Source organism: Heliangelus exortis, chromosome 20, assembly GCF_036169615.1.
Source record: "Heliangelus exortis chromosome 20, bHelExo1.hap1, whole genome shotgun sequence".
Lineage (NCBI taxonomy): Eukaryota > Metazoa > Chordata > Aves > Apodiformes > Trochilidae > Heliangelus > Heliangelus exortis.
The window spans coordinates 6,889,982-6,914,253 of record NC_092441.1 but is presented as its reverse complement, the minus strand read 5'-3'; the positions used below and the strand labels follow the sequence as shown (position 1 = coordinate 6,914,253).

General features: G+C 49.7%; 2 protein-coding genes across 5 annotated transcripts; both read left to right on the top strand.

Moving 5' to 3' along the window:
* The first annotated feature begins 1,755 nt into the window (after positions 1–1,755).
* TRIM47 (tripartite motif containing 47) lies at positions 1,756–11,947 on the top strand. 3 transcript variants are annotated; one of them, XM_071764627.1, is made up of 7 exons: positions 1,756–2,520; positions 4,447–4,542; positions 5,070–5,300; positions 5,864–6,056; positions 6,739–6,807; positions 7,571–8,188; positions 8,898–11,947. In XM_071764627.1, the coding sequence occupies exons 1-7, from the start codon at positions 1,813–1,815 to the stop codon at positions 9,137–9,139; spliced, it is 2,157 nt and encodes a 718-aa protein (XP_071620728.1). In that variant the 5' UTR covers positions 1,756–1,812; the 3' UTR covers positions 9,140–11,947. The 3 variants fall into 3 exon arrangements, with proteins under 3 accessions (XP_071620728.1, XP_071620729.1, XP_071620730.1); XM_071764628.1 differs by having other exon boundaries at positions 7,571–8,192; XM_071764629.1 differs by lacking the exon at positions 8,898–11,947 and having other exon boundaries at positions 7,571–8,678.
* A 2,012-nt stretch (positions 11,948–13,959) lies between these two features.
* Positions 13,960–21,919, top strand: WBP2 (WW domain binding protein 2). Of its 2 annotated transcripts, none has more exons than XM_071763879.1 (8): positions 13,960–14,111; positions 15,835–15,943; positions 16,470–16,605; positions 18,185–18,277; positions 18,565–18,681; positions 18,924–19,046; positions 20,137–20,213; positions 20,303–21,919. In XM_071763879.1, exons 1-8 carry the CDS (start codon positions 13,975–13,977, stop codon positions 20,354–20,356), a joined length of 846 nt encoding a protein of 281 aa, XP_071619980.1. In that variant the 5' UTR covers positions 13,960–13,974; the 3' UTR covers positions 20,357–21,919. The 2 variants fall into 2 exon arrangements, with proteins under 2 accessions (XP_071619980.1, XP_071619979.1); XM_071763878.1 differs by having other exon boundaries at positions 13,986–14,106.
* Positions 21,920–24,272: the final 2,353 nt, after the last annotated feature.

Here is a 24,272-nt window from a genome sequence, read left to right as displayed (position 1 = left end):
AGGCTTAAAGGCATTAATCTGCTTCTTTGAGAACAGATGCACTTTGTTTTGTGCTTCCTTCTTCACTCTGCACCTCCCTGTTCCTCCCACCCCTGTCCTTGGGCGGGACCTTGGGCCAGCATGGACCTGGGAATGTATCCAAGCTGAAAAATGGTGTACACTCCACAGGAGGTGTCCCGAGATCCTGTGTTTGCCAGGCAGATCCTCAGTCTGAAAACACGTTGGTGTCTCATCAGACTCATCCTTGCTTGGTGTCTGCCGGCTCCTGCCGGACCCTGGAGAAAAAGGGAACAGCAACAGAGCCAGGACCTGAGCAACTGTGGCATTTTTTGGCTATGGGAATGGCTGACACGGGGCCATTGGTCCAAGGGAGGGCAGAAAAGCAGCCGCATTCATGTCGTGAGGGAGGAGCTCAGGTCCCTCCATGTGTCCTCAAGGGTGGGGAGCAGGTCCTGGGAGCAGTGGGGTGGCAACAGATTGTGGGGAGGGCTCTGTAGAGGGACCTGGACAGACTGGAGAGTTGGGCTGATTCCAACGGGATGAGGTTCAACAAGGCCAAGTGCTGGGTCCTGCACTTTGGCCACAACAATCCCATGCAGCGCTACAGGCTGGGCACAGAGTGGTTGGAGAGCAGCCAGAGAGGGACCTGGGAGTCTGGATTGACAGGAAGCTGAACATGAGCCAACAGTGTGCCCAGGTAGCCAAGAAGGCCAATGGCATCCTGGCCTGTATCAGGAACAGCGTGGCCAGCAGGTCCAAGGAAGTGATTCTGCCCCTCTACTCAGCGCTGGTGAGACCACACCTTGAGTCCTGTGTCCAGTTCTGGGCCCCTCAGTTCAGGAAGGATATCGAGGCCCTGGAGCAGGTCCAAAGGAGGGCAACTAGGCTGGTGAAGGGACTCGAGCACAGATCTTATGAGGAGAGGCTGAGGGAGCTGGGGCTGTTCAGCCTGGAGAAGAGGAGGCTCAGGGGAGACCTCATCACTCTCTACAGCTCCCTGAAAGGAGGTTGGGGCCAGGTGGGGGTTGGTCTCTTTTCCCAGGCAGCTCTCAGCAAGACAAGAGGGCACGGTATCAAGTTGTGCCAGGGGAGGTTTAGGTTGGACATTAGAAAGAATTTATTTACTGAGAAGGTGATCAAGCATTGGAATGGGCTGCCCAGGGAAGTAGTGGATTCTCCATCCCTGGAGATATTTAAAAAGAGCCTGGATGTGGCACTCAGTGCCATGGTCTAGTAACTGCAGCGATAGTGGATCAAGGGTTGGACTTGATGATCTCTGAGGTCCCTTTCAACCCAGCCAATTCTATGATTCTATGATCATGGGTGGCAACAGCTCCCCTGGAAGGAGAATTGGAATGGGCTGGCAACAGCTCCCCTGGACAGAAGACCTGGGGGCATGCAGCAGCTAAGCCTGAGGGCAATAGACCCCCAGGGAGGGTCCAGATTCCGGGGAGACAGGAGGGAGCGGACCCTGGGTGGGTGGTAGTACATCCTCAGCAGGGCTGCATTCTCCCGGGCGGGAAGTGGGGGATAGGTTTCCCAGCAGGCGGCAGACGCCGGGGGAAAGGACCACGTGCTTGGCGGGGAGAGCAGATCCTGGGAATAGGGACCTTCCCAGTGGGTTGAGAACGAGATCTCGAAGATGCGGGGGAAGTCAGTCTCCCTGGTAGGGAGCAGAGCCCCGTCCGGGGCAGCAGCAGCTCCGGGCTCGGGGGGGAGGTGGAGCGGGCAGGCGGGGCCAGGCGTCCTCCCGCCCCCCGTCGGGGCTGGGGCCGGGGCCGGGCCGGGACCGGCTGGTCGGGGCGTTCAGGAATGGAGACCGCGCCCGGGAGTGCCCCGTCCTCCTCCGCCGCGGCGTTCCGGCTGGAGCTGGCTGCTCCCGGGCTGCCCGACGGTCCCTTCGGCTGCCCCATCTGCCTCGATTTGCTAAAGGACCCGGTGACCGTTCCCTGTGGGCACAACTTCTGCCAGGGCTGCCTGGGGGCACTCCGCCAGCGGCCGGGCCCCCCCGACGGTAGCGGCGGGGCGGGCGGGGCTGCCCGCTGCCCGCTCTGCCAGGAGCCAGTCCCCGCCACATTGCGGCTCTGCAAGAACCGAGCCCTTTGCGAGGTGCTGGCAGCCGCCACCGCCGGTTTGTCTCCTCCGTCCCCACCCTCCGCCGCATCCCCCATGGCCCCGGGAGCCGAGGAAGAGGAGGATGCAGCAGGGGAGGAAGGAACGACGGTGCTGTGCGATGTCTGCCCGGCAGGATCGAGGGCGGCGGCGGCGCGGTCCTGCCTGGTCTGCCTGGCCTCCTTCTGCGGGGCCCACCTGGAGCCCCACCGCCGCGCCCCCGCCTTCCGTGCCCACCGCCTGGTAGCCCCTCTGCGGCGTCTGGAGGAGGGGCTCTGCCCGCGACATCTCCAGCCCCTCGACGGCTTCTGCCGCACCGAGCAAACCTGCGTCTGCGCCCGCTGCCGCACACACGAGCATCGCGCACACGACGTGGTGCCCCTGGAGCGGGAGCGAGAGCACAAAGAGGTGCGTGGGGGGTCGGTGTGGTGGTGGTGGTGGTGTCTCCATGACAGGTGGGTGGGTGATGCAACCCTGTCCCCCATGCGGGGCCTGACTCTTGCATGGGGTTGTCCGTATGGGGGTGCAGTACTGGTGGGGCATCCTGGGAGAGGAGGGATGGGTGGGGAGGATGCTGCACCTCTATCCCCACGCGGAACCTAATGGTAGCATGGGGATGTCCATACGGGTAGAGTCCTGGTGGGGGATCCTGGGTGGGGCGAGGTGTAGCACCCCAGTGAAGGGTCCGTGTAATCACCCACACCCCCACGGGGAGCCTAACCTCCACGTGGGTGGTGTGCAGGAGCAGCCCTGTGTGGGATGGGTGCTGCAGCCCTGTCCCCACCTCGGCATGGAGAGACGGGCTGCTGTGCCATGAAGTCACCCTGTGAGGTGGGGACATAACTGCCAGCCTCAGGACAGTCTTTAGGGGCAGACATACAACTAAGACATTCCCTGGGGTTTGGTCCCACTGCAGAACCAAACTCGCTGTCCCCGTGGGTGTAGGGCTGGCGACATGGGTTCCTGGGAGACACCCTACCATGGCCACTCCCGAGGTTATGGGGCCCCTGGTTCCTCCGTCTGGTTCCCACAGCTCCCTCAAGTAGGTTCTCTCAGCGCGCTGGCAGCCTGCCCGGACACTGCTCCCTCTCTGCCAGCCCTTTGTGTCCTGGCATTTTGGCAGTAGGGGTTTTTTTTCCATCACTCCCCTTCCCAGATACGGCTGAGTCACCACCCAAATTCACACCCACGAGCCTCCCCAGGAGCTGAGGCTACAAGCCCAGCACAGCCTTGCCTTCCTGGGCACTGGTGCATCGAGTGCGTGGGGTCTCTGCAGGGCCACAGGCAGATGGGATCCTGCGTGGCTGACGGCCTGGTGGCATCCCCATGTCGCCATGGGACATTTGGGGACATTGGAGAGTTTTGTTTTTTCTAGATACATTTGGCGGGGAGTGCAGTGGCTGCCCCCCAGCCAGCCCCACTCCCTTATGGGCTCTTGGGGCTGCAAGAAAACCCTTTTGCCAGCATTGTTGTTATCAGGTGCCTTAAAATAGAAAGCGAGTGTGATTCCAGCCCCGAGGAGATGTCAGACCTTGGCAGGCGCTGCTTAACATCACCTGCACTGCCTCTGCAGCCACTCTGACCACTCACTCTGCAGCCACCCTTGCCCTGCAGGGTGGGAAGGATGGACGGGGAAAGCTCCCGTCCTCCCTGGACGGGCACAAGCACTGCAGGGGTCTGCGGGCTGAGCTGCCCTGGTTAGGAAGCTCAGTGCCCTCCTGGCTCCCAAGGGCCCCGTCCTCCTGCCAGGCGATGCTGGGGATAACAATAGTGCCTCAGGAAACAACGTGTTCGCTCGGTGCTTCCTTTGCAGCCACACAGCACCCCGTGCTCCTGAGCTGGTTTGCTTTGCTCCTGATGAGAAATGTCCAGGAAGCTTGGAGCCGTGTTTCCGGAGTGCTCCAGGTCTGCCTTTTGGCTTCCCCACCCGGGAAATTCCAGGCGGATTTTTCCCGGCTTTGGGATGTGCACTTCGAGCACAAGGCTTGACCACACTTGCTGCAATCCCTGCCCGATGGTTTTGCTTTCAAATTCCTATTTTGTTTGGTTTACGACAGGACCAGGGTAAGGGGCACAGAGCTGGGCATGGCCCTTTGCAGCCTGGCTGCTCCCTTCGTTTTCCATCCAAGTGAGAAGGGATGGTTGCAGGTTGGATGTTGCACGGGAGGAAAATGGGAAAACAATTCCCCATTCCCCTTGCACACTTCACCCAAAGCCTGGTAACAAGGTCATGGCCAGAGAGGGGGCTGTGGGTTGAAATTAGGCAAGGGTCCCCTGTGTCTTCCTGCTGCCAGGATGGGGGCTGAGCTCATAATTTGTCCCTCCTGTCCACAGGCCCAAAAAGCCAAATTCCTCAGTGATGTGGAGAACAAGCTGGAGGAGCTGTCAGTCACCACTGCACAGGCCAAGAAGATGGTGGAACTCATTAAGGTGACTCTGATGGCTTTCTTCTGTTAGTGCAGCTCTACTGGGCTGGGTAGTGGAGGCAAAGGAAATTTTTGGGGTGTCACAGTGGTTCCCTCAGGGGAACAAGCTCTCCGTAAAACAGTGGTGCCCCATGGCAAGGATCCCTGTGTATCCTTGTTTCTCCTCTCTTGCTAACCTGCACTGCATCTCTGGTTGCTTTTGTTTGCAACCTGGAAGGAAGAGCAGAGCAAGGACCACGCCCATGTACCTGCTGGCTCTTGCACCTTCTCTCCCCAAGCTCACAGGGCTTTTGGTCCCCTTTTGGTACTGCCTGGGAACATGAGATGTGGTGGAGCAGTAAGCACCATGCCCACTCAGGTCCTTTGACAACAGGGTTATAAAGTGCTCCAAGATCTTGGGTGAAGGGGTTAAAAGGGATATCAGGGGGGAATGCAGAATTGAGAACTGGGTGCTGGGCAGGGGACAAGGGTGCTGTCTCTCACACCCCTTCCTGCTGGAGGTGACCCCAACCCCTCTTTCCCTATGCTCAGAGCACTGCCACGAAGGAGAGAGAAAAAGTCAAGAAGCTTTTTGCAGAAGCCTCTGAGGTCCTGGAGACCTTCCAAAAGGAGGTGGCTGGTTTCATCAAGGATGGGGAGTGCTCCATGCTGGGGGAGGCTGAGGCTGATCTCTGCTGGAAGGAGGAGAGAAGAACCAAGTTGGCCCAGTGCAAGCAAAACCTGGAGAACGTCCCCAGCACTGACACCATCTACTTCCTCCAGGTGCCTGGGTGGGATGGGACAAGGAGAAAGAGCCAGTTATAATGTTTTTTGGGGGTTTGTCCCATTTCACATGGAGGTGGGTGCCAGGAGTCCTGGGACTGCAGCATTTCACTCCTGATTGCACAGTCCTCTTCCCTTCTCACTTCTGGGGCACCTGGGCACCCAAAACTTTCTCCTCTATCACTCAGTCTCCATTCTGCCCCTGACTTGGCAGAGGCTGCTGCATTGTACAGGCTGGGTACCTTGGTGTGGGGGGCAGAGAGCAAGAGGTTGGGGTGCCCCAGTGGTCCCACCCAGCAGCCCAGAAAAAGGAGACCTTTTTGGGAGGAGGTGCTGTTCCATGTTGGGTGGGGTGGGCAAGGTCTGGGTTTGAAAAGGCCCAACGGGAAGGTGCCTGGAACGCGTGGCTGGGAAAGTTTGCTCCTCCCTTCTGCAAGGCTGTCCTTGGGCCAAGTGCTGTGAGCTGCCAGCTCCCAGATCCTCTGGGGAAGGGTGGGGTTGCGGAACAAGAAACAATTTGGGCTTGTTTGAAGCCTACTGCAACTCTGTCTTTTTTGGCTCAGGAATTTCAGGCCTTAAAAGTAGCCATGGAAGAAAACCGCTCCCCGGCTCTGAGCTTCCAGAACGAGCTGAACTTCACCAAATGTGCCCAAGCCGTGAGTGCTGTGAAGGATGTGCTGTCTGCTGCCTGCAAAAAGCAGTGGGACCACTTGCAGGGGAAAGGAATTGATGAGTTCATTGAGGAGGTTGTGCCAGGTTTGTGTTCACCTATGCCCTCTGCTTGGAGGTCACCCTGTCACCCTCCATCCTCCCCCCACCTAGTTGGGAGTGGTCAGGAGGCTCAGTGGCTCCTGTGAGTGCTGGCCCTGCTCCCACCAGCCCTGGAAGCTCCTCAGCAGGGCTGAGCTGCACGTTGCACAATCCCTGTCTGGGCTTATGCCTTGTCCTTGAGGTTTTATGAATTTTTCCACAGAGACCGGAGACCGGAGAAGCAACAAACAGCCTGGGAGTTAGGCAGGGCCCTGTGAGAAGGGGGCAAGTGGCCAAAGTGGCCTCCTATGAAAGGAGACTCTCCTCCCAGGATAGATGATCCTCTTAATGGGGCAAACTATGAAGTCTCCCAAACCTGAAGCCACCGCAGTGGCTTTCTCCCGTGCTCTCTCATTTCTCTCTTTTTCTCAGATGCTTGGGGGAATATCAGCCAGTTCCTTGCCGCCCCTGCCCATCACCGTGGTGGGGCATAGGTGGCATCTGTCCTTTCCTGTGTCCAAGCAGGCAGGGATGTGCAGGGGCAGCTGGGGATGCTGGTTGGGGCTGGGGGGCTGGCGTAGCTGGGTACCACCAGGGTGTTGGGCAGGAGGTGATGCTCCAGTAACACCCTTGTTTGTGACATCCGTTCCTTTGCTGATGGCCAATCCTCCTGTCCCTCTCTCTGCAGCCAAGTCCCCATCTCCAGAGAAGTTGAACAATCCTGCCTGCCTGGAGAGCCGCGATTACTTCCTGAAATGTAAGCAAGGGTCTTTTGCTTTGACATTTGTTGCTAAGGTTCATCTGCTCTTTCCTCTCTCCTGGCTGGCCAGCTCCTTCCCACACACTTGGCCAAGCAGGATCTTGGCTGGCAGGAGCACTGCTGCCACCAGAGGAAACGTTGCTCAGCTCACAGGGCAGCGTCCTTGCTCTCCTGATGACAGTCATCATCTATTTAGGTGATATTTTTTTTCCCTTGTCTGCTGTGTTGCCAGGGCAGGGGGGATACTGCAGACATATGGTGTCATTTCTTGATGAATCAGATGCTCTGGTGCATCAGATCAGGGTTTGTGCCCCTGCCTAGCAAGGATCAGCTTCAGCAGAGCAGAGGAGTAGTTCAGGGACAGGAGGGGCTGAGGGAGAGCACAGGGTTTGGGCTCACCCCGCACCTCCTCCACCCTTACAGGGGATGTGGGGTCACCTACTGAGATGTCCACAGGGGACCAGATCTGCCAGGTATCATGGTTGAGCTCACTGAGCAGCCCCCGTGCTCTCTCCTCAGCCACCTGTGTTCATCCTGCTTATGGGAACATCACCTCTTTCAGCCCCTCATCCTCATCAGCTGAAGTTGGCTGTTTAACAGCACAGGGAGAGAGTGATGGTGGAAGTCAGAAAGGCTCATGCTAATTGCCAAAGGCTGGAGCAGGGAATCAGAGCAGGGAATCAGAGCAGGGAGACCTGGGGGGGATTTCTTCCCGTTTCCCTGGAACCTCACCCTCATGTCTCCTTTTTGCCCCGCACAGTTGCCTTCATCATTGACCTGGACAGTGACACAGCTGACAAGTTCATCCAGCTATTTGGCACCAAAGGGGCCAAGCGAGTGCTTAGTCCCATCCCCTACCCAGAGAGCCCAACCAGGTTCATCAACTGCGAGCAGGTGCTGGGTGTCAACCTCATGAACCGGGGCAACTACTACTGGGAGGTGGAGGTCATCGATGGCTGGGTCAGCATGGGTGTCATTGTTGAGGACTTTGACCCTGAGGAGACCTACAACCGCGGGCGCCTGGGGAGGAACGTGCAGTCCTGCTGCCTGCAGTGGAATGGACAGAACTATGTGGCCTGGTTTGGTGGCGTCGAGTCCGTCATCCAGCAGCCATTTTTCCAAACAATTGGGGTCTTCCTGGAATATTCAGATAAAGCCCTGACCTTCTATGGAGTCAAGGACTCCAAGATGACCTGCCTGCAGCGCCTCAAGGCCTCTCCTTTTGCCAAGGGTCAGTTTGACCCATTCCAGAACAAGATCAACCAGCAATTCTCCTTTCTTTTCTCGCACAAGCTGAAACCAGCCTTCTTCCTGGAGAGTGTTGATGCCCACCTGCAGATTGGGCCTCTGAAGAAAGATTGTGTTTCAGTGCTCAAGCGTAGGTAACTGCCTGGGATGTGGGAACACGGGAAGACCTAAAGAGTCTCTCCTGCAGTCTGTTGTCACTGTCACGGCTTCTCCTTGGTATTGTTGTATCTCTCTGTGGCAGCCTTCCCTCCCTGCTCTGTGCTGCTGGTGACCCAGGGGTAGATGAAACTGTCTGGGAGGGAGCTGGATCCCAGTGCCAGCCCTGCTGCTGGGTTGCTCAGTGAACTTGGGAGAGTGTCTGTGCTGCTCCCTGCCCCTCGGTTTCCCTTTCTGGGCATCAGGGACCGTGACACAGCCTTTCTTGGTAAAGCACATTGCTTAGGAGAAGTGCCATGTATTTTTGAAGCTGTCTCTTGGCCAGCTGCCAGGCTGCCTGGTCCCTCTCCTTAATATCTGCTTGCACTGCCCTGGTGACTTGCACAGATGTTCTGCTATGTGCCTTATCTCAGCCCCTGTGTTGCTGCTGATGCTTTTTAAAGCGCTGGCTCATTGTCACCTTCTGCATGCTTATGAAGTGCCTTTGAAGCCTGGTATGGACCAGGTGAACCCCCAAAGCAGATGCAGTCTCTTCCCCAGTGCCCACATCACCATTGTGCCTTGGTACGAGTGAGCAGGGTGCTTCAAGGGGGTGGGATGCAGAAGAGTCTGGCTGGGTGGCAGGAGTGATGCTGCAGTGACAGAGGAGGGATGCTGTGGTGACACAGAACCTCTCCCCACAGGATTAAGCGCCAGCATTACTGCTGCAAAGGTGAAACGAGGATCTTTGCCCTCCCTCTTGCTGCAGCCAGTGGGTATTTTGAACTTCGAGAAAAGCTCTTGTCCTGTGTGTGCTGTTCCCCAGCATAGCCAGAAATCCCAGCTGGGAAAGGATAGAAACCTCCTGCCAAGGAGCAGCAGCACCGTTCATGCCTTGAGATGGCAAAGCGAGCAGCACAGAACACCTCAGAAGATGTGCTTTTAGTTAAACATGTTCCTCGGGAACTGCTTACAGAAGCTTTACAGCCAAATTTCTGTCGCCCCCCAACATTTTTGATGGCCCTGCTATTTTAGAGGATTTTGATATTTAAATTCCCAGCCTTTAAAGTGCCCTGGGAACACCTGAGCTGTAAATGTTCGCTGCAGCTTAGGTTTTAAGTGACAAAGAAGTGCCTTGAATATATCCCAATGGAAAATGGTGCATTTTAGGGGCAGCTGTGAGTGCACCTATAGAAGGTGCTGCAGCAGTCATTATCAAATGACCCTTTAGACTCTGGCGGGAGATAACAATTAACAAAAACTGCTCTCAAGCAAACTTCCCCTCCAGGAAAGGTGGAAACTTCAGGCTGAGAGCCAAAAATGCCAATTCATGTGTCCCATGGGAGCTTTTCCAGCAGAAAAATAGAGAAACCCTGCCTGTATGGGCAGCACAGCACAGCCCCTGTCTCAGCACAGTGTACCTTTCCATAAGTTTATTTTTCCTGGGATTAGTTTGCTACCTACCTCCCAAAGCTTGCTTTACAGAATCACAGTGCTGTGTAATATAAAATCTCTAGAGAGAAAATATATGAGGTCAGGTTCTTTGCTGGCATGAGTGAGTCAGTCATGACGCATCAGCCCTCAGCAGGGATGGAAAATGGTCTGTTTAGCTAAATATATAATATATATATATATTCCTTAAAGGATAAGCTGGAAATTATAGTGGTATATTCAAGGGGAAAGAAGGGAAAAAAGCAAACATGAATAAAAAGGCAGCCACATTGACAAGAGGTTAAAGTTAAAGCCACATTTACATAAACACTGAAGCTTCAAGAGCTGCTTAACTGCAACTCGTGTGCCAGCACTGCCAGTTGTCACAGAGCTGGGGAGAGGTGCTGGACCCCTGCAAGCAGCTACCACTGTGGGCTCTCCTTGGAGGGGCTGAAGGGTCTGAATGCAACTGCCCCCTCCCCAGGGCAAGGCAAGTGAGTTTTTCTGGAAGGAGGATTACTTCTCTCTCTCCTCCTCTGCATGCAGTGACTGGAGTATTCAGAGTATTCTGGAGTATTCCAGTAACCTGGAGCACTGTGTGTGGTTCTGGGCTCCCCGGTTCAAGAAAGACAAAGAACTAACCTCTGGAGAGAGTACAGCACAGGGCCACTAAGCTGATGAAGGGACTGGAGCATCTGCCCTGTGAGGGAAGGCTAAAAGGGCTTCGGTTTAGCTTGGAGAAGAGGAGGCTGAGGGGGATCTCATCAATGTTAATGAATATCTAAAAGGTGGATGCAGGAGGTTGGGTCTGGACTCTTCTCCGTGGTGACCAGTGACAGAACAAGGGGTAATGGATACAAGCTGGCACACAAGAGATTTAAAATAAAATCTTCTTCACTCTGAGGTTAACAACTCTGGAATAAATTTCCCAGGGAGGTTGTGGAGTCTCCATCCCTGTAGACATTCAAGACCTGCCTGGATGTATTCCTCTCAAACCAGCTCTAGGTGATCCTGCTCTAGCAGAGGGTTGGACTAGATGTTCCTCAGAGGTCCCTTCCAACCCCTCACCATTCTGTGATTCTGTGACTCCTAAAATACTGCAGGTGGTGGGAAAAGGGGAGGTAGGGCTGCCAGAGTGAAATCTTCAGATGAAGTCTTGGCCTTTTTCCAGCCTGTGGGAATGCTGCCCAGACTTCTGTCCCAATGGGAATTCCCTCCACATGTCCCAAGCTCCTACCTCAAAACCTCTTTGTTTGTTCAGTTCCCTGCATGGCTCAGTCTTTGCAGGAGACGTCAACAGTAACATAGCACAGGCATTGCTGTTGTTTTGCCAACACCAGGAAGAATTTGCTATCAGAAATACCCTACCAGATAAGAAAAGGAAAGACGTGCTTGATGACATCCCGAGAGGATGAAAAGGTAGCCTGGATCTCTGCTGCATGCCTGCAGGAATAGATCTCACATGCAGGCTCCCATCTCAACTCTGTCTGGGCCGTAAATCTCATTTATTCAGGCAAAACTCCCACTGTTTGCAGCAGGAGGTTTGCCAGAGTAAACAGAGCAGACCTGGGCCTTCACCCTGTTTTCGTTTTGCTGTAGGCAAATTGATTGCTCCATGGGGAAACTTGTGCTGGAGCCACGCATCCCTCCCTTCTCTGTGTTGCCCAACACTCAGACACAAGGTTCTGAACTCCTTCAGGGTTTGGGTTGGTTCAGGGGGCTCCTGTGTCTTTCCCCATCCTGTGACAGTGTGTGAGCAGCTCAGCTCAGGAGGACATGTCTGGTGCCACCACTTCTGTTTGATTCACCTCTGCCCTGAGAGCCCAGATGCTGGTGCCCAGCTTTGCAGCAGGTTTAGAGGGTTCCTGTGGATGGGATGCTGTAGGGAGGCACTGCCCAACCCTCTTCTTCCTGCTGCTTGCTTTTATCATGGTTGGAAACTCTAAAATTCTGATGGTTTAGGACATAAAGCAAATTCTGACCCATTGAAGGAGCAGTTCCCTTAGGCTGTTGGACCAGAGGTTGCTCTGTGTTGCCAATAATTTGGGGTGTAAACTGGAACAGTTAGGATAATGTGAACTATGCCAGCTCTGGATTGCTGGCTCTGCCACAAACAAAGGTATGTGGTGTGTGATGAGTTTAGATGGACACATAGCACTTGGCAATGTAAACAGCCTTTTCATGTTCCCTTGAGTGATTTCTGCTGTCACAGAGTGTTCCTCTTTTTATTTAGGATATTTTACAGTCTGTGAAAAAAACTGTAACAGAATAATATAATGATGTTAGAGATTATGATTTGCCATTAAACAATATACAGATCTTACTGGGTTCTCTCTCCTTTAAATCCCAGACTGTTAGAGCTGTCCCATTATCTCATGTTTATTTTTTGGTGTCCTGTACATCTGGCATAAAATAACACAGATTTTGTTTTCCAAGTGTGTTGAAGGGAATTGAGCCAAATACACGTTTTTATTGCTTGACTGTGAGAGGAGCAGAAAAATCCTAAAATCCAATAACAATATTGTCAGTCCTGGGCAATTCAAAACAATAGATTGTCTCAGTTCTAGTTTCTACCTTGCTCCTCACGTTAGAAATAACAAAGATGAACAGATTAGGCACTTTTTCCTTTGTTTTTTCAGTTCTTAGAATTTAAATTTCCAAGCTTTTCTATGTGATGAGGAGATGTAGAGATTCCCACACATGCTGGCATTCATATCCACACCTTTTTTTAAATAGAGGCTGTGTTTCTTAACACCAAAAGTTGTCTGGAGCTAGAAGGAAAACATTATTTGGTGAGTGTTAGTTCATGTGAGGTGGCAAAGCTTTGGATGGGCACTTCACTGGAAGCTGAGTGGATGTTTGGTACTGACTTAAATAGGAGAAGAATCAGGACTGTTTGTTACAACCATTTCGTAAAAGGGAAGCTTACTGCTTATTGAAATAAAAAAACGGATATGAAAAGCACAAACTTGTTCTTTTCTTGCCAAGAACTGTACAGATTATGTCATGCATTTATTTAGATCTGGTTTCCATTATGTAGCTTTTCCCCCCTCATCCCATCTGGTTCTCAGGCACTTGGACAGGGCTGGGCTGAAAATGTTGCAAGGAAAAGTTCAAATCCATATAAAAAGATTTAATTTGGGGTAAAAAAAACAACGAAAAAGTATCATTTAAGGTAATATATGCTCTTAATATATATTAGTGTATTACTGATAAATAGTTTTCACTTACTGACACAAGGAATCCTTCAAAACAGTTGATTTGCTTTCCAGGGCTCTTATTTTTAACCAAATCATTTAATTGTTATTTTTTTTAAGAGTTTCTCCTGCTGGCTTACCCAGAGACAGGGAATTATTCCCTTACTGTAGCTCTCCAAAACCATTCGGAGGTGTTTGGAGATGTGTTCCCTCCATACAGACAGAGACAGACAGAGTTCTGCCCTGTTTGTAGGATGCCTGGTTAGCCCTTCCTGTTTAACAGTCTCCAATATAAAGGGGTAATTTTAGGATGTGATTAATTCCAGCTTCAAACACAGCCAATATCACAGGCCCCAAAAGCCATTTGTAAGTGTGGGAAACAAAACGTACATCAAATGTGGAATACCAAAACTTACTGGAGCTGTTTCAGGGGCTAAGCAACACTGTCACATTTGTGGGATAATTTTTATTCTTCTCTACCAAATAGCTGAATTCTACCCCTTGGAAGTCGAAGTTTGTCTCCATTTCAATTAATTCTGGGCTTTTTCATCCTGGATAAGGGCATTGGGGAAGGTGTTATTACTCACTCATGAGCAGGATTCAGGACTCATTCAGTGCAAACCACGGCAAAATAACAGTATCTTAAAACAAAAAGTTGATCCAAAGCACAAAGCGCAGCAGTACCAGAGTGGCCTTGTTGAGGAGAAAAGGAGAAAAGCCAAGAAAAACCGCCAAGATCCGTCAGGCTCTGGATAACTGAAATTATTTTATTATATATGGTCAGTGGGACGTGTAATGGGGTGATTAATGTGTTTATAAACACGCTGGAGACCTCGCCTGGAAAAGGAGGAGGCGGGAGGCAGCAGGAGGAGGCTGCGGCTCTCCTCAGGGATGATCCGGCCGCTGCCCTTGGGCTTTAGCGGGGGTGTGATGGAGGTGATGAGTGAGGGTTGGGGGCCCAGTTTGGTGAAGAAAGGGGTTTAAAGCACCTCACAAACCCAGCAGTGCCCGCCACGACAGCCTCTGGCTGCTGCGTAGGGGAGAGGAGGCGTCATGGCGGGCGGGGCGGGAACTACAACTCCCAGCATGCACCGTGCGGACCGTCCCGTCGTGCCCCGCTCCCGCCCTGAAGGTAAATGCGCCACTGCCGCGCATGCGCAGAGCGGTCCCGGCCCTGTCAGGAGGAGGAGGCGGAGGCGGGGGAGGAGGAGGCGGCGGCGGCGGCCATGGCGCTGAACAGGAACCACTCGGAGGGCGGCGGCGTCATCGTGAACAACAGCGAGAAGTGAGGTGCCATCCCCCTCTCCCTCCCCCTCCGGCCGCAGTCGGTGGGGGATAGTGGGGAGCTGCCTTTCCCTCCCCACCTCCCGCCACCTTTCCACTTCGGGGATGAGCGGCTGTGTGTGTGTGTGTGTGGGTCTTGTGTGGTGATGAGGGGGAGGTTGTAAGGGGGTTTAATCCTCTTGGTGCGGGCGCGTCTGGGCTCGTCCTCCTCTCTTCTCCCTGCGGGGGTTGGGGCTGTACGGTTGGGGCCTCCCGGAGGAGCTCTGCCTCAGGTCTGCCCCCCTCGCCGCTCCCCTCTGCCCGCCCTCCCTGCCCCATGCTGGCTCTTGCTGCTGTCTTCAGCCTCTCCCCCGAGTGCGCTGTGAGGGCGAGCAGAGCTCAGCTCACAGACAGAGGATTCTGGCCTGGACCCAAACCACCTTCTCTAGCCAGCCGGTGCTGCGGGAGAGCTGGGATGCTGCACCTGCAGTCTGCCCCTCTTCAAGGGCTTGGGAAGCACTGCCCAGTTTGTTTTGCTGGGTTCCCGGCGCACACCGCCCTCCTCCGTGTGTTGGGGGAGCGGCAACAGTGTTGGAAAAAGGTGCTGGGATATAACCATGGAAACAGCCTCCACAGAGCTGCCTCTGTCTGCATGGCGCTGGGCTGTCCTGGCCCTCGGTGTCTGCCAGACTGCTTTGGTTTTGACGTGGCAGTCACCTGCTTCTGGGACAAAGGAGTAGTTCATTCCTCAGAACTTCTTTGGTTGGTTAAACATTGGGATAGGAATTATGCCTTCCATCTGGGGTGTAACCCTTAGAAGAATTTAATTAGATCAACCCTGGGGCTTAAATTTGCATTTACTGAAACAAATGACTGTGGCAGCTTACCGTGTTACTGCTGATCCCTGTTGTCAGCTGCCTTGTGTCTGGGTTTACCGTGGTGGTGGGTTCACCAGATGTGAACAGAGGTGCCCCTCTGCCCCACTGGAGCATTTGGTGGAGGGACAGGTACTTGGTGGCAGAATGCAAGGTAGATGCCTGAGGGTGATGACACATAATCTGCCAAAGATAAAAGTGGTGGAGGCTTCTGCAGCTTTAGGGATTAGAATCCCTAATGCAGATGCTGTTATGTTAATGCAGGTTACCCACTCGGTCCATGCAAGGGTATTGCACTGGTTTTAGTCAGGTCAGTTTCTAGTGGAGAATTAAGGAGTCAGTGCAGATAGCACGGGTTAATGAAGTCTTGTGACAAAAAAAGGGAGTTCCTCTCAATCACATTTTTGTGACAGAGATGCTTAAGCTGTGGTTAGACATACAAATGCTGTGTTGCATAAGGCAGCCCCAGCAGTTCCTGCTTCAGCAGTCCTTCCTCTGTTGTGTTACTTGGGGTGGACCAAAATAGGGAACTGATCTAGCAAAAATGCAGCACAGCCAAAACAAAAATAAATATATGTGTATAAATATATGTTTTGAGATCTTGATCAGTTCAATTACTAGCTACATAGCAAGTAGAAACTGTGCCAACACACTGAGGAAAGAACATAAGGCTGGAAAAAGCAACCAGTATTACATAAACTGTTACTGCCAACCAAAAGAAAAAAATATAAACAAGTCAGACTGATTTTTTGTCTGCTGAGTACTGGTCTGAGGTTAAAGGCAGTTCTGGTAAGTCAGTGAACTTGCATGCATATTGCACTTCTGCTTTGAGCTGTAACCGTGTAACATTGGGTTTCTTCTCATCCTGTTTTCAGTGTTTTGATGACCTATGATCACATAGAAATTACCTTCAGTGACATTGAACCTATGCAAGATGCCTTCAAAGGGACCAAGAAAGGGAGTGTTTTCTTGACTCCCTACCGAGTAAGTAGTAAAAGGCTTTATCTTGTGTAAGGAGATAAGGGCTCTTTGAGATTCTGTGTTTGACTGTCCTCAATGCATGAAAGTCAGGGTAATCTACTACCCCTTGAAGTATGACTTATCCTCTCCCTCCAGGGAGCATTATGAATTCACTGCATGTCCTGTCTGTTTGTCCAAAGATAATAAATCTGATTAGTTCTTTTAATAGGCATCTGTTTAGTCCATCAGGCATCTCAAGATTGGAAATTAGCAATGGTCTGGAAACACTGAGCTACTGAATCATAGCTGTGTGGAGCAGTGAGGTCTCTGGAAGCTGGGAGGTGTATAATCTGAGCAAGGGCAGTCTTCCTGGAAGGCTTTATTGGCTTGAGACTTCAGTTTACCCTTGTGGCTGTAGCTTTTGGCTTGCAGAACTGACAAGAAGGTTGAGATGTGGGAGGGAGTTTCAGTCCATCAAATTTCTTCATATAATAAACCAGGGCTGCACTTCCTGTTTATTTTAAATAGTCTTTGTTATTTTCTTTTTCAGGTTATCTTTGTATCGAAGGGAAAGGATGTTATGCAATCTTTTGTGATGCCCTTTTATTTGTTGAAAGATTGTGAGATTAAGCAACCTGTCTTTGGAGCAAATTATATCAAGGGTACAGTGAAAGCAGAGGCAGGAGGTATGTACAACACAGTGTCGTTTATCTTAGTTCAGCTACAAAATTCTTAGCACAGAAAGCATCTGGTGTAACCCACATTGGATACTGACCAGTGAGCTTTTACACTACTGCTAAAATGAGTTTCTTACTTTGAAACTAGCAGCTAAAAATATTCCCCTTATCTGCATCCTGTACAGTTACAATGAACAGATCTGTTCTGCAAACCATCTCACTCCTGCCCTCTGTGGAAAATCCTAAATTCAGTCAGCTGAGTGCTCTCACTGAGTGAACGTCAGCGCAGAGTCGGGGGGGTGAGGATGTTTTTTTCTGCTCAGTTGAGGTTCCCTGGTACTTCTGCATCCAGGTCCTCCTGGGCCAAAGACTTGTGATCCTTTCTGGGTCTGTTTGGCTTCTCAGGTGCAGATCTCCAGAGTGCTTTTCTCCATCATCAGTTTCTTGTGCAATTCCAGGAAAGGCATGCAATAGGTATAGTGTGTCTGGGCTGTGAAAGCAGCACTTAAGAGAATGAACTGTCTTGAAATTAGGGAACCTTCAAGGAGCAGTTTCATATTCTGTTCAATGAGAAGGTTGCAGTAAACATTTTCATGAAGCATTTTTTTTTTATTCACCACTTCATGGTTCCCCTTTTTACCAGGGGCACATTAATTCAGTAAAATCCTTCACCCCAGCCTTGATTTGGTCTGTTAGCTGTGGCCCTGATGCACAGCACAGAGCTTATGAGACCTCAGTCTTTACTCCTGAAATTGGCACTGTAGCTTCTGTATGGGAGCAAAGTGGGACCATCCATTGTCAGAGGAACCTGAAGGAGTAATGACAGACTCTGTAGCTGTGTGAAAGGCACATGTTTTAACTAAATCTTTGTGTTTTCCCCAGAGGCTGTCTCCTTTAGTGGGGATGTTGCTTTAACAGCCATGAGAATCTGGCTTAGCTCAAAAGTCTCTTCAATCTACATGTCCCTGTTTCAGCACTGGCACAGCTCCTGCTTTGATGCATTGTTGGGACCCTGGGGTGTGCATGTTTTTCTTTGTTACTCTGCAATATGAGATGTCACTTATTTTTTTATTATTATTATTATTATCCTGACTTGAAACATCTTTCATGGACTCTAATGTCTTTATGTGGACCATGTTTTTTATTAAGCTCTCTGCTTCACTGGGCACTCAAACTCCCAAACTAATTTATAGCTGATCACTGGGTGTAGTTGCAAAGGCTTTTTAGGAAATGAGATTAACAAAATCCCTGTCTTCTGCACTAATGTTACACAAAGCTAGAGCAAAGCCAGTGCTCCTGGTAGCTTGGTTTGTCAGCTGCTGGTGTGGAAAGTCACAACTTCAGTAAGCTCTTGTAATGTCTCCCTCATTTATGTTTCTTCAGGTGTCTCTTGACCTGAAAATACTGCCTGGTGGGAATTTTTTTCTAATAATAGAATAATACTACCACATTATCTGCATGTTTTCCTTGAATATTTGGGATAAGCTCTTTAAAGAATTATATGCAGGGTATCTGTAGATAAAGCTTAGCAGTTAAATGGCATCAAAACAGCTTTTCCTTGCTTCTGAGTTCTCTTTCCTCCCTGCAGGTGGCTGGGAAGGATCTGCTACATTCAAGATGTCCTTTTTAGCTGGGGGTGCCATCGAGTTTGGGCAGCGCATGCTGCAGGTGGCATCACAAGGTACGGGGGTTTGGTGGTGCCTGCCAAAGAGTTCTGGGGTTTCAGGAGGCCTTATCTTCATCTGACATCAAGGACAGTTTTAGGTTTCAGCACCTGAAATTAAAATAGGTTCAGGTTTCAGGTTGTATCTGGAACTTGATTGCTTTGAAAAATACCTTTCTCACATCCAGTGAGCAGCAGATTTATTGGGATGGAGCGTGTTTTTCACATGAGAACTCTTAAGTTTGTTGGGGTTCTTGGCCTACATTTGATGATTTGATGAGGTCAACTTCTCTTTCCTTCTCCAGTCTCCAGAGGTGAAATACCCAATGGAGCTTATGGCTACTCCTATATGCCAAATGGATCCTATGCTTATGCACCAGCTGCAGCTAATGGGGGCTTTCCATACCCACCACCTCCTCCTGGTAAGTCTGGGAATTGAGGCTGGGGGATTGTTCTAGTTAACAAGAGTTAAAAAAGTTAAAATAGTTAAAAAGGGGGGAAAAAAAAAAATCACAATTTTTATGTAGTGGTTTAGACTGGATCTCATGCCTCGGTGCAACTTTTGCTGACCTTAATTACATTTTCCTTTGGCTTGTTTTGGCTGTATGCTGTCACCCTCCCAAAGGAGGTAACTGTTCTGCTGTGCTCTTTCCTTTCCTGACAGAATTTTACCCTGGCCCTCCAGGGGCAGGTGGGGACATGGGTTACATGCAGCTTCCACCACCCCCATACCCAGGGCCCATGGAACCCCCTGCCAGTGGTCCTGACCTGCCTGCCACTCCTGCAGGTAAGGAATGTGTTCAGGTGAATTAGCTCACAGTGGGTTTTGCAACCCATGAAATCGACCTTGTTTATTGTCTGTTATCTCTTGAGGAACCTAGGAGTCAACACAGAAGCTCCACTTAGAAGATAAAATTGTTCAGGAGAGGAATTAGGGAGCTCTCCTCATCTCCAGCCTTGTATGTCCAGCTCAGTCTCATTCTTGCCAGGGTAGATACTATTGAATCTTTTGCAGCTCAATTTATGATTGTTGTGACAGAAAAAAAACAGTCTATGATTCTCCTGCTGTGGTAATCTTGCTCTGAGAGATGAATAAAAAGAAATTGATGGTGAAATGTGTTTCTAGTCCATATTAGTCAGCAATGTGGCTTTGGTGGTATTCACTCCCCCTTCCCCTGTTTCACTCTACCCTGATTACTTTTGCTTAATATGGAAGAGGAATAGATGATGGAAAGGAGCTGGGGGCTTATCAGTCTTATCTGCACTCATTTGGGATTAATCTAAATTATTTTGATCATGAATTTAAAATGTCTGGGGGGCGGGGAAGAGCTTTTGTGGTTGGACACAACCATAGATTTCCCATGAGTAAGTCTATTTCTATGGATAAGGCTCTAACTTCCCTCTTTGGTTTGAAGAAACATCTAGTAATCTTTGAACTATGATTTGGAAAGTGGCAGTGATCCAGATGGTTTTTGTATTCTGCAGAAATGAAGGATCTGGATTATATTCATTAATTGCCATTTTTAAAGTTATGAATCTCCTGAGCTGCTATAAACTTGTGCTGATTTTTGCTTTGTCTTGTGGCTTTTTTTTCCATGGGAGGGTGGTTTGTTGACTTCCTTTTTTAAGGAGTATTGTCTGTATTTAGGCAAAACAGCTGTTACCATTTATCTGTTGGCTGACAGGCAAGTCCCAGGTGACATTTCCAAACTAAATCTTGATCTGGTTCATTGTGGACTTGACAATCCTGTGGCAACTGAAGAGAGAATGTTCAATTGTTGTGTAATGCTTGATGGCCAAGAATATGTGGAGGTTTTAGCTGATTGTGAAAATTCTCTGTGCATCCCCAAATCTGTAACTTCTTTTTTTTCTGACAGCTGAAGCAAAAGCTGCTGAAGCTGCTGCCAGTGCTTACTACAGCCCAGTCAACCCACACAATGTCTATATGCCCACAGTAAGTTCCTGTGTCATTGGTGGAATTTTTTGCTTATTTGTTTGGTTTGCTTCTTAGCCATGAATTGATGTTTTCTCTCTTTCTTTCAGGACCAGCCACCCCCTCCTCCATACTTCCCACCAGAGGACAAGAAAAACCAATAAGTTAACACAGAACTTCCCGCACCTCATTGCTTTCTTACTTCCCATTTTTGGCAGAATTTTGGGGTACGATCCATAGCACTGAGGAGCAGAGCCTTCCCCCGAGGCACATAGCTTTCCTGGACTCTAGGGGCAGGTGTATGCAGAGCAAGGGGAGAGATTTCAGCAGCCTGGGTGACCTCTGGAGAACTCCTGAGGATTCACTGTCCTCCCACAGTTTTCCCTCCTCCCTGTGCATGGCATCACTACAAGTGGAGGGTCTCTTCATCTGTGACTGGTTCCCTGACATCTGTTTTTAAATTACACCTCCTTAGAGTAAGCAGCTACTCCAGAACAGTAATTAATGTAATCATAACATGGAAACAAGGCTTTTGGGTGGGGGGGTTGTCTCAAATTTACCTTAGTGTGCAGCCAAGAGCATCACTGAACACAGCAATGTCTCTGGTTATTCCTCTCAACCCACAGTATCACGTCCAGCTTTTCCCTCTGCCACTGAGAAAGGGCTTCAAAGGGAACCTCTGTGGTCTCAAAAGAAATAGTTGCCTATGGCGTTTCTCAGATAATAGCTATTGAGCTTTCTTAATTTTATTCAGCTAAGTCATTCCTGACATTCATAGCAAACAGTCTGGTAGCTCTTCATATGTTCCTGCTGTGCACTCCATGTGATGATGCTGAGAAGCTTACCTTGTTTACTAGCATCCAACTACTTCTAGATCATATGGGAACACTGATTTTTTGTTGTCTCTTTTTTCCAGTTTGATATGTGGGCTTGAGGTCACTGAGTCCCAATATTGTCATTACGATGCACTTTTTTCTTTTAATTTGCTGTAATACAAGTTATTTTTGACCAATGAAGTATCTTACTGCTGTGCTTAACCAGTGAATTAATAGCTAATGGGGAGAAAGTAGTTGCTTTACTTCTGTCCTGGAAGCACTTGAGAGACTATACAAGATGTTGGAATAAGCTATTGAGTACAACAGAGCTGCTGACTTGAATGTTGTTTAATGCTGTTGGAGTTCCTGGAATTCAGCTGTGAATTTACTTCCCAAGTAACTTGAATGTGATTGGAACTGAGGGTCCAAACATTTTTCTTGCATAGCATTTAATCACTGATCTCATTAGCAATGACTCCAGTTTGCAGAACCTCTGCAGGAATGATCAGAATCCAGGCTGTAAAACTTTGTGTTGTACAAAGCTTTGCACACATCAGATTTCCCTGGCTTCTGACAGTGCCTGTGAGAGGGGAAACTCCTTCTCAGCAAGTGTGAAGCAAAATCGTGTGCTAGGAAAGTGCTGAGACTTGATGCATGCAGCCTGCTTGGAGTGAAAAAAGGTCCACCTCTTGGTTTTGTTTTGTTTTTTTTTTTTGAGTCTAGCTGACTAATCAAACTGCTACTGTCTGTGCACTGACTTTTCTAGAATTGCTACTGCAGTGATGTAAAGAAACGTTATTTTAAAAAAATATATTTATTTTGAAATGTTTGATTAATATATTAATGTGAAATGACTTTTGAATGCAGATTTGTTTTGCCAAGACTGTGAAGTAAAGAGAAATCAGCTCAAAACTTGGAGAGCTTGTGCATTTATGTGTGTGAGGGGTAAAAACCTGATGGTGACTCAGCAGCTTTGCACGGGGCAAGGGAGAATTAAAGAGCAAAATAACTTGGATTTTATACTTTGCTCTTCAGTGGTGACATAAGTCACTTGATTTCTCGACTGACTTTGTGAAATGAAAGCAAGATGTCAAAACCTTTTAACAAACACCCATTTTGCAATTCCTGGTGTGGTGAGGTGAGGCATCTCACCCAGATGCCTCACCCCTGTGTATTTTCCAGATACTCCTTGTAAATATTGCAGCAACTGCTAGAAACAGCAGGTGAGGGAGGCAGCATAGTTATTGCTGCTAAAATGTCTCCAATTAGGAGGAATTCATAATCTTACCATCTTTTTTTTTAAAGTGTGCTGAGAAGCCTGGGTAGTTTTCAGCTAGGTCTGAAGTCCCTCGGGTGTTGTGGTCCCCCTGGAAGAGCAGGGAGCTCTTACTCTGCTCCTCCTGGCTATGCTGCAGCAGTGTGAGAGCTGTTCCTGCTGCTGATGAGCAGAGTTAGGTGAGTCCCTATGGTTTGGCAGGGCAGGGGAGTAGATGTTCCATGTGGGATCAGGTCCTGTGGCTGATGAGGTCAGGTAGGACCCTTCAGTTTGCACTCACGTGTCAGAAAAGTTACTTAGGAGCTGCTCTGCAGGTAACATCCAAACCTTACTTGGCTTTGTTCCTCCTCCCAGCAGCCACTGGCTGCCTTAATTCTCTTGAACTCCCTTATCAACCAGGATCTTCCGGATTTTGCTTTTCTCCTGCTTCACTTTTGACTCTCATGTCCTCCCACGTGGCTGTTTTACTGTATTTTAAGGCTTCCTGAGCCACTTGGGTTTGTCTTCTGTAGCAAGAGGTGGGTGGGGAAGGAAAACATTGAGAAAACCTTACAGCCCAGCAGGAACCTAATAAATCCTGTTCTGTGTATTGAATTACTTCAAATCAAGGTTTTCTGAATCACATGACTGTAAGATGCTGCAGGAATGTCTCTGTATTCTGTCCTAAAATGGTTCCCTCTCAGTTCCCCTCTGCTCCCTGACAGATAATCCTAGAAAACACAGATTGCATGAAGTTTCCAGGCCTTTCAGCCAGCACTGCTCACTGTGACAACAGCCAGCACAAACTCATGAGGTTTTTTTGAAGTCTTTCCTCAATTGTGCTTGAGAGGAAAAACATACAGTGATCTGATCTGATGAGAACTTGGCTCCTTGGCTGAAGAGGGACAAATGGTGAGATCTGCAAGAAGTTTGCTGCCTGGAAAAAGGAAAATATGTTGAGAGGGTGAGTCAGGCTGGAATAAATGAAATGCTCCTCTCCTCAACATGGATATTGGTGAGCTAAACCAGTGGCTTTTGAGCTGTGAGCTTTTTACAACACTTTGTTGGTGAATGTCCCTGTTCCTCCGGGCTCGAGCTTGGCACAGTCTATGGGGAGAGGCGTGAAGGACCAAGCCAAAATAAAGAGATTGATCGTGGTCTTTTCAGCATGTTTGGAGCACGTGGATAAGAAGTGAAGCACATTTTGGGAATACTGACAGTGTGGGACCAAAAGGCTGGGCAAGGCACACGGTCAGCATGGCTCATACAGATGTTTGGAGCAGCAAGATTCTGGAGTGGGAGAATCTCTGCCTCATTAAAAACCTGAAAAAACACATTTGGGAACAGGGAGCTGTGCTCTGCTCTGGAAAGGGCTTAAGAGGGGCAGATGGGTCAGCTGGTTCTGCTGCCTGCATAGAAGATTTTAAATATTAAAGCAGAGAAATGCAATTGAAAGTCTGCTTCTGCTCTGGAAGCAGGGCAGGAGGAAATGTGCATTGGTACGGCTCCAGGTCTGCTCCTTTCTTGAATGATAAATCAGCTACACAGCAGAAAGGCTGTCACGGGAAAGCTTGATCCCTACCATTAAATTCCTGTATTTGGATGGTATTACACTAGTGAAGAAAAAGAGAGGGCACAGGGAACACTTAGGGTCAGATCCAGTTAATCTTTTGGCAAGGACAGATTTTCCAGCACTGTGTACAGTTCTGTATTCTCAGTCTGATTCAGGCTCCTGGTTTGAGAAATCTCCCCTTGCACCTTGCTCCTGCCTCCCTCCTGCAGGGGACTGTGGTGTAATTGGGTATTTCTAAAGTGCTTTGAGTTCTTATGCAAGGAAACTGTTGCTGCAGGAACTGCAGGCCCGGCTGACATCTTTCCTACTGTCAGCCCTGAAATTTTGCTGTTTTCCATGGGGCCTGGGGAGGGTCCTTACCCTGGAAGGATGATGTGTGTGTGTGTGCTTGCTCAGGAATGCTCCTCACTAAAAGCAAAAGTCCTCTTCCACACCAT

Coding starts and splice junctions, on each gene's coding strand:
- TRIM47 (XM_071764627.1), top strand. CDS start 1,813: ATGGAGACCGCGCCCGGGAGTGCCCCGTCCTCCTCCGCCGCGGCGTTC. Junction 2,521..4,446: donor GGGAGCGAGAGCACAAAGAG/GTGCGTGGGGGG, acceptor TCCTGTCCACAG/GCCCAAAAAGCCAAATTCCT. Junction 4,543..5,069: donor AGATGGTGGAACTCATTAAG/GTGACTCTGATG, acceptor CCCTATGCTCAG/AGCACTGCCACGAAGGAGAG.
- WBP2 (XM_071763879.1), top strand. CDS start 13,975: ATGCGCAGAGCGGTCCCGGCCCTGTCAGGAGGAGGAGGCGGAGGCGGG. Junction 18,278..18,564: donor GCTGCAGGTGGCATCACAAG/GTACGGGGGTTT, acceptor TTCCTTCTCCAG/TCTCCAGAGGTGAAATACCC. Junction 20,214..20,302: donor ACAATGTCTATATGCCCACA/GTAAGTTCCTGT, acceptor TCTTTCTTTCAG/GACCAGCCACCCCCTCCTCC.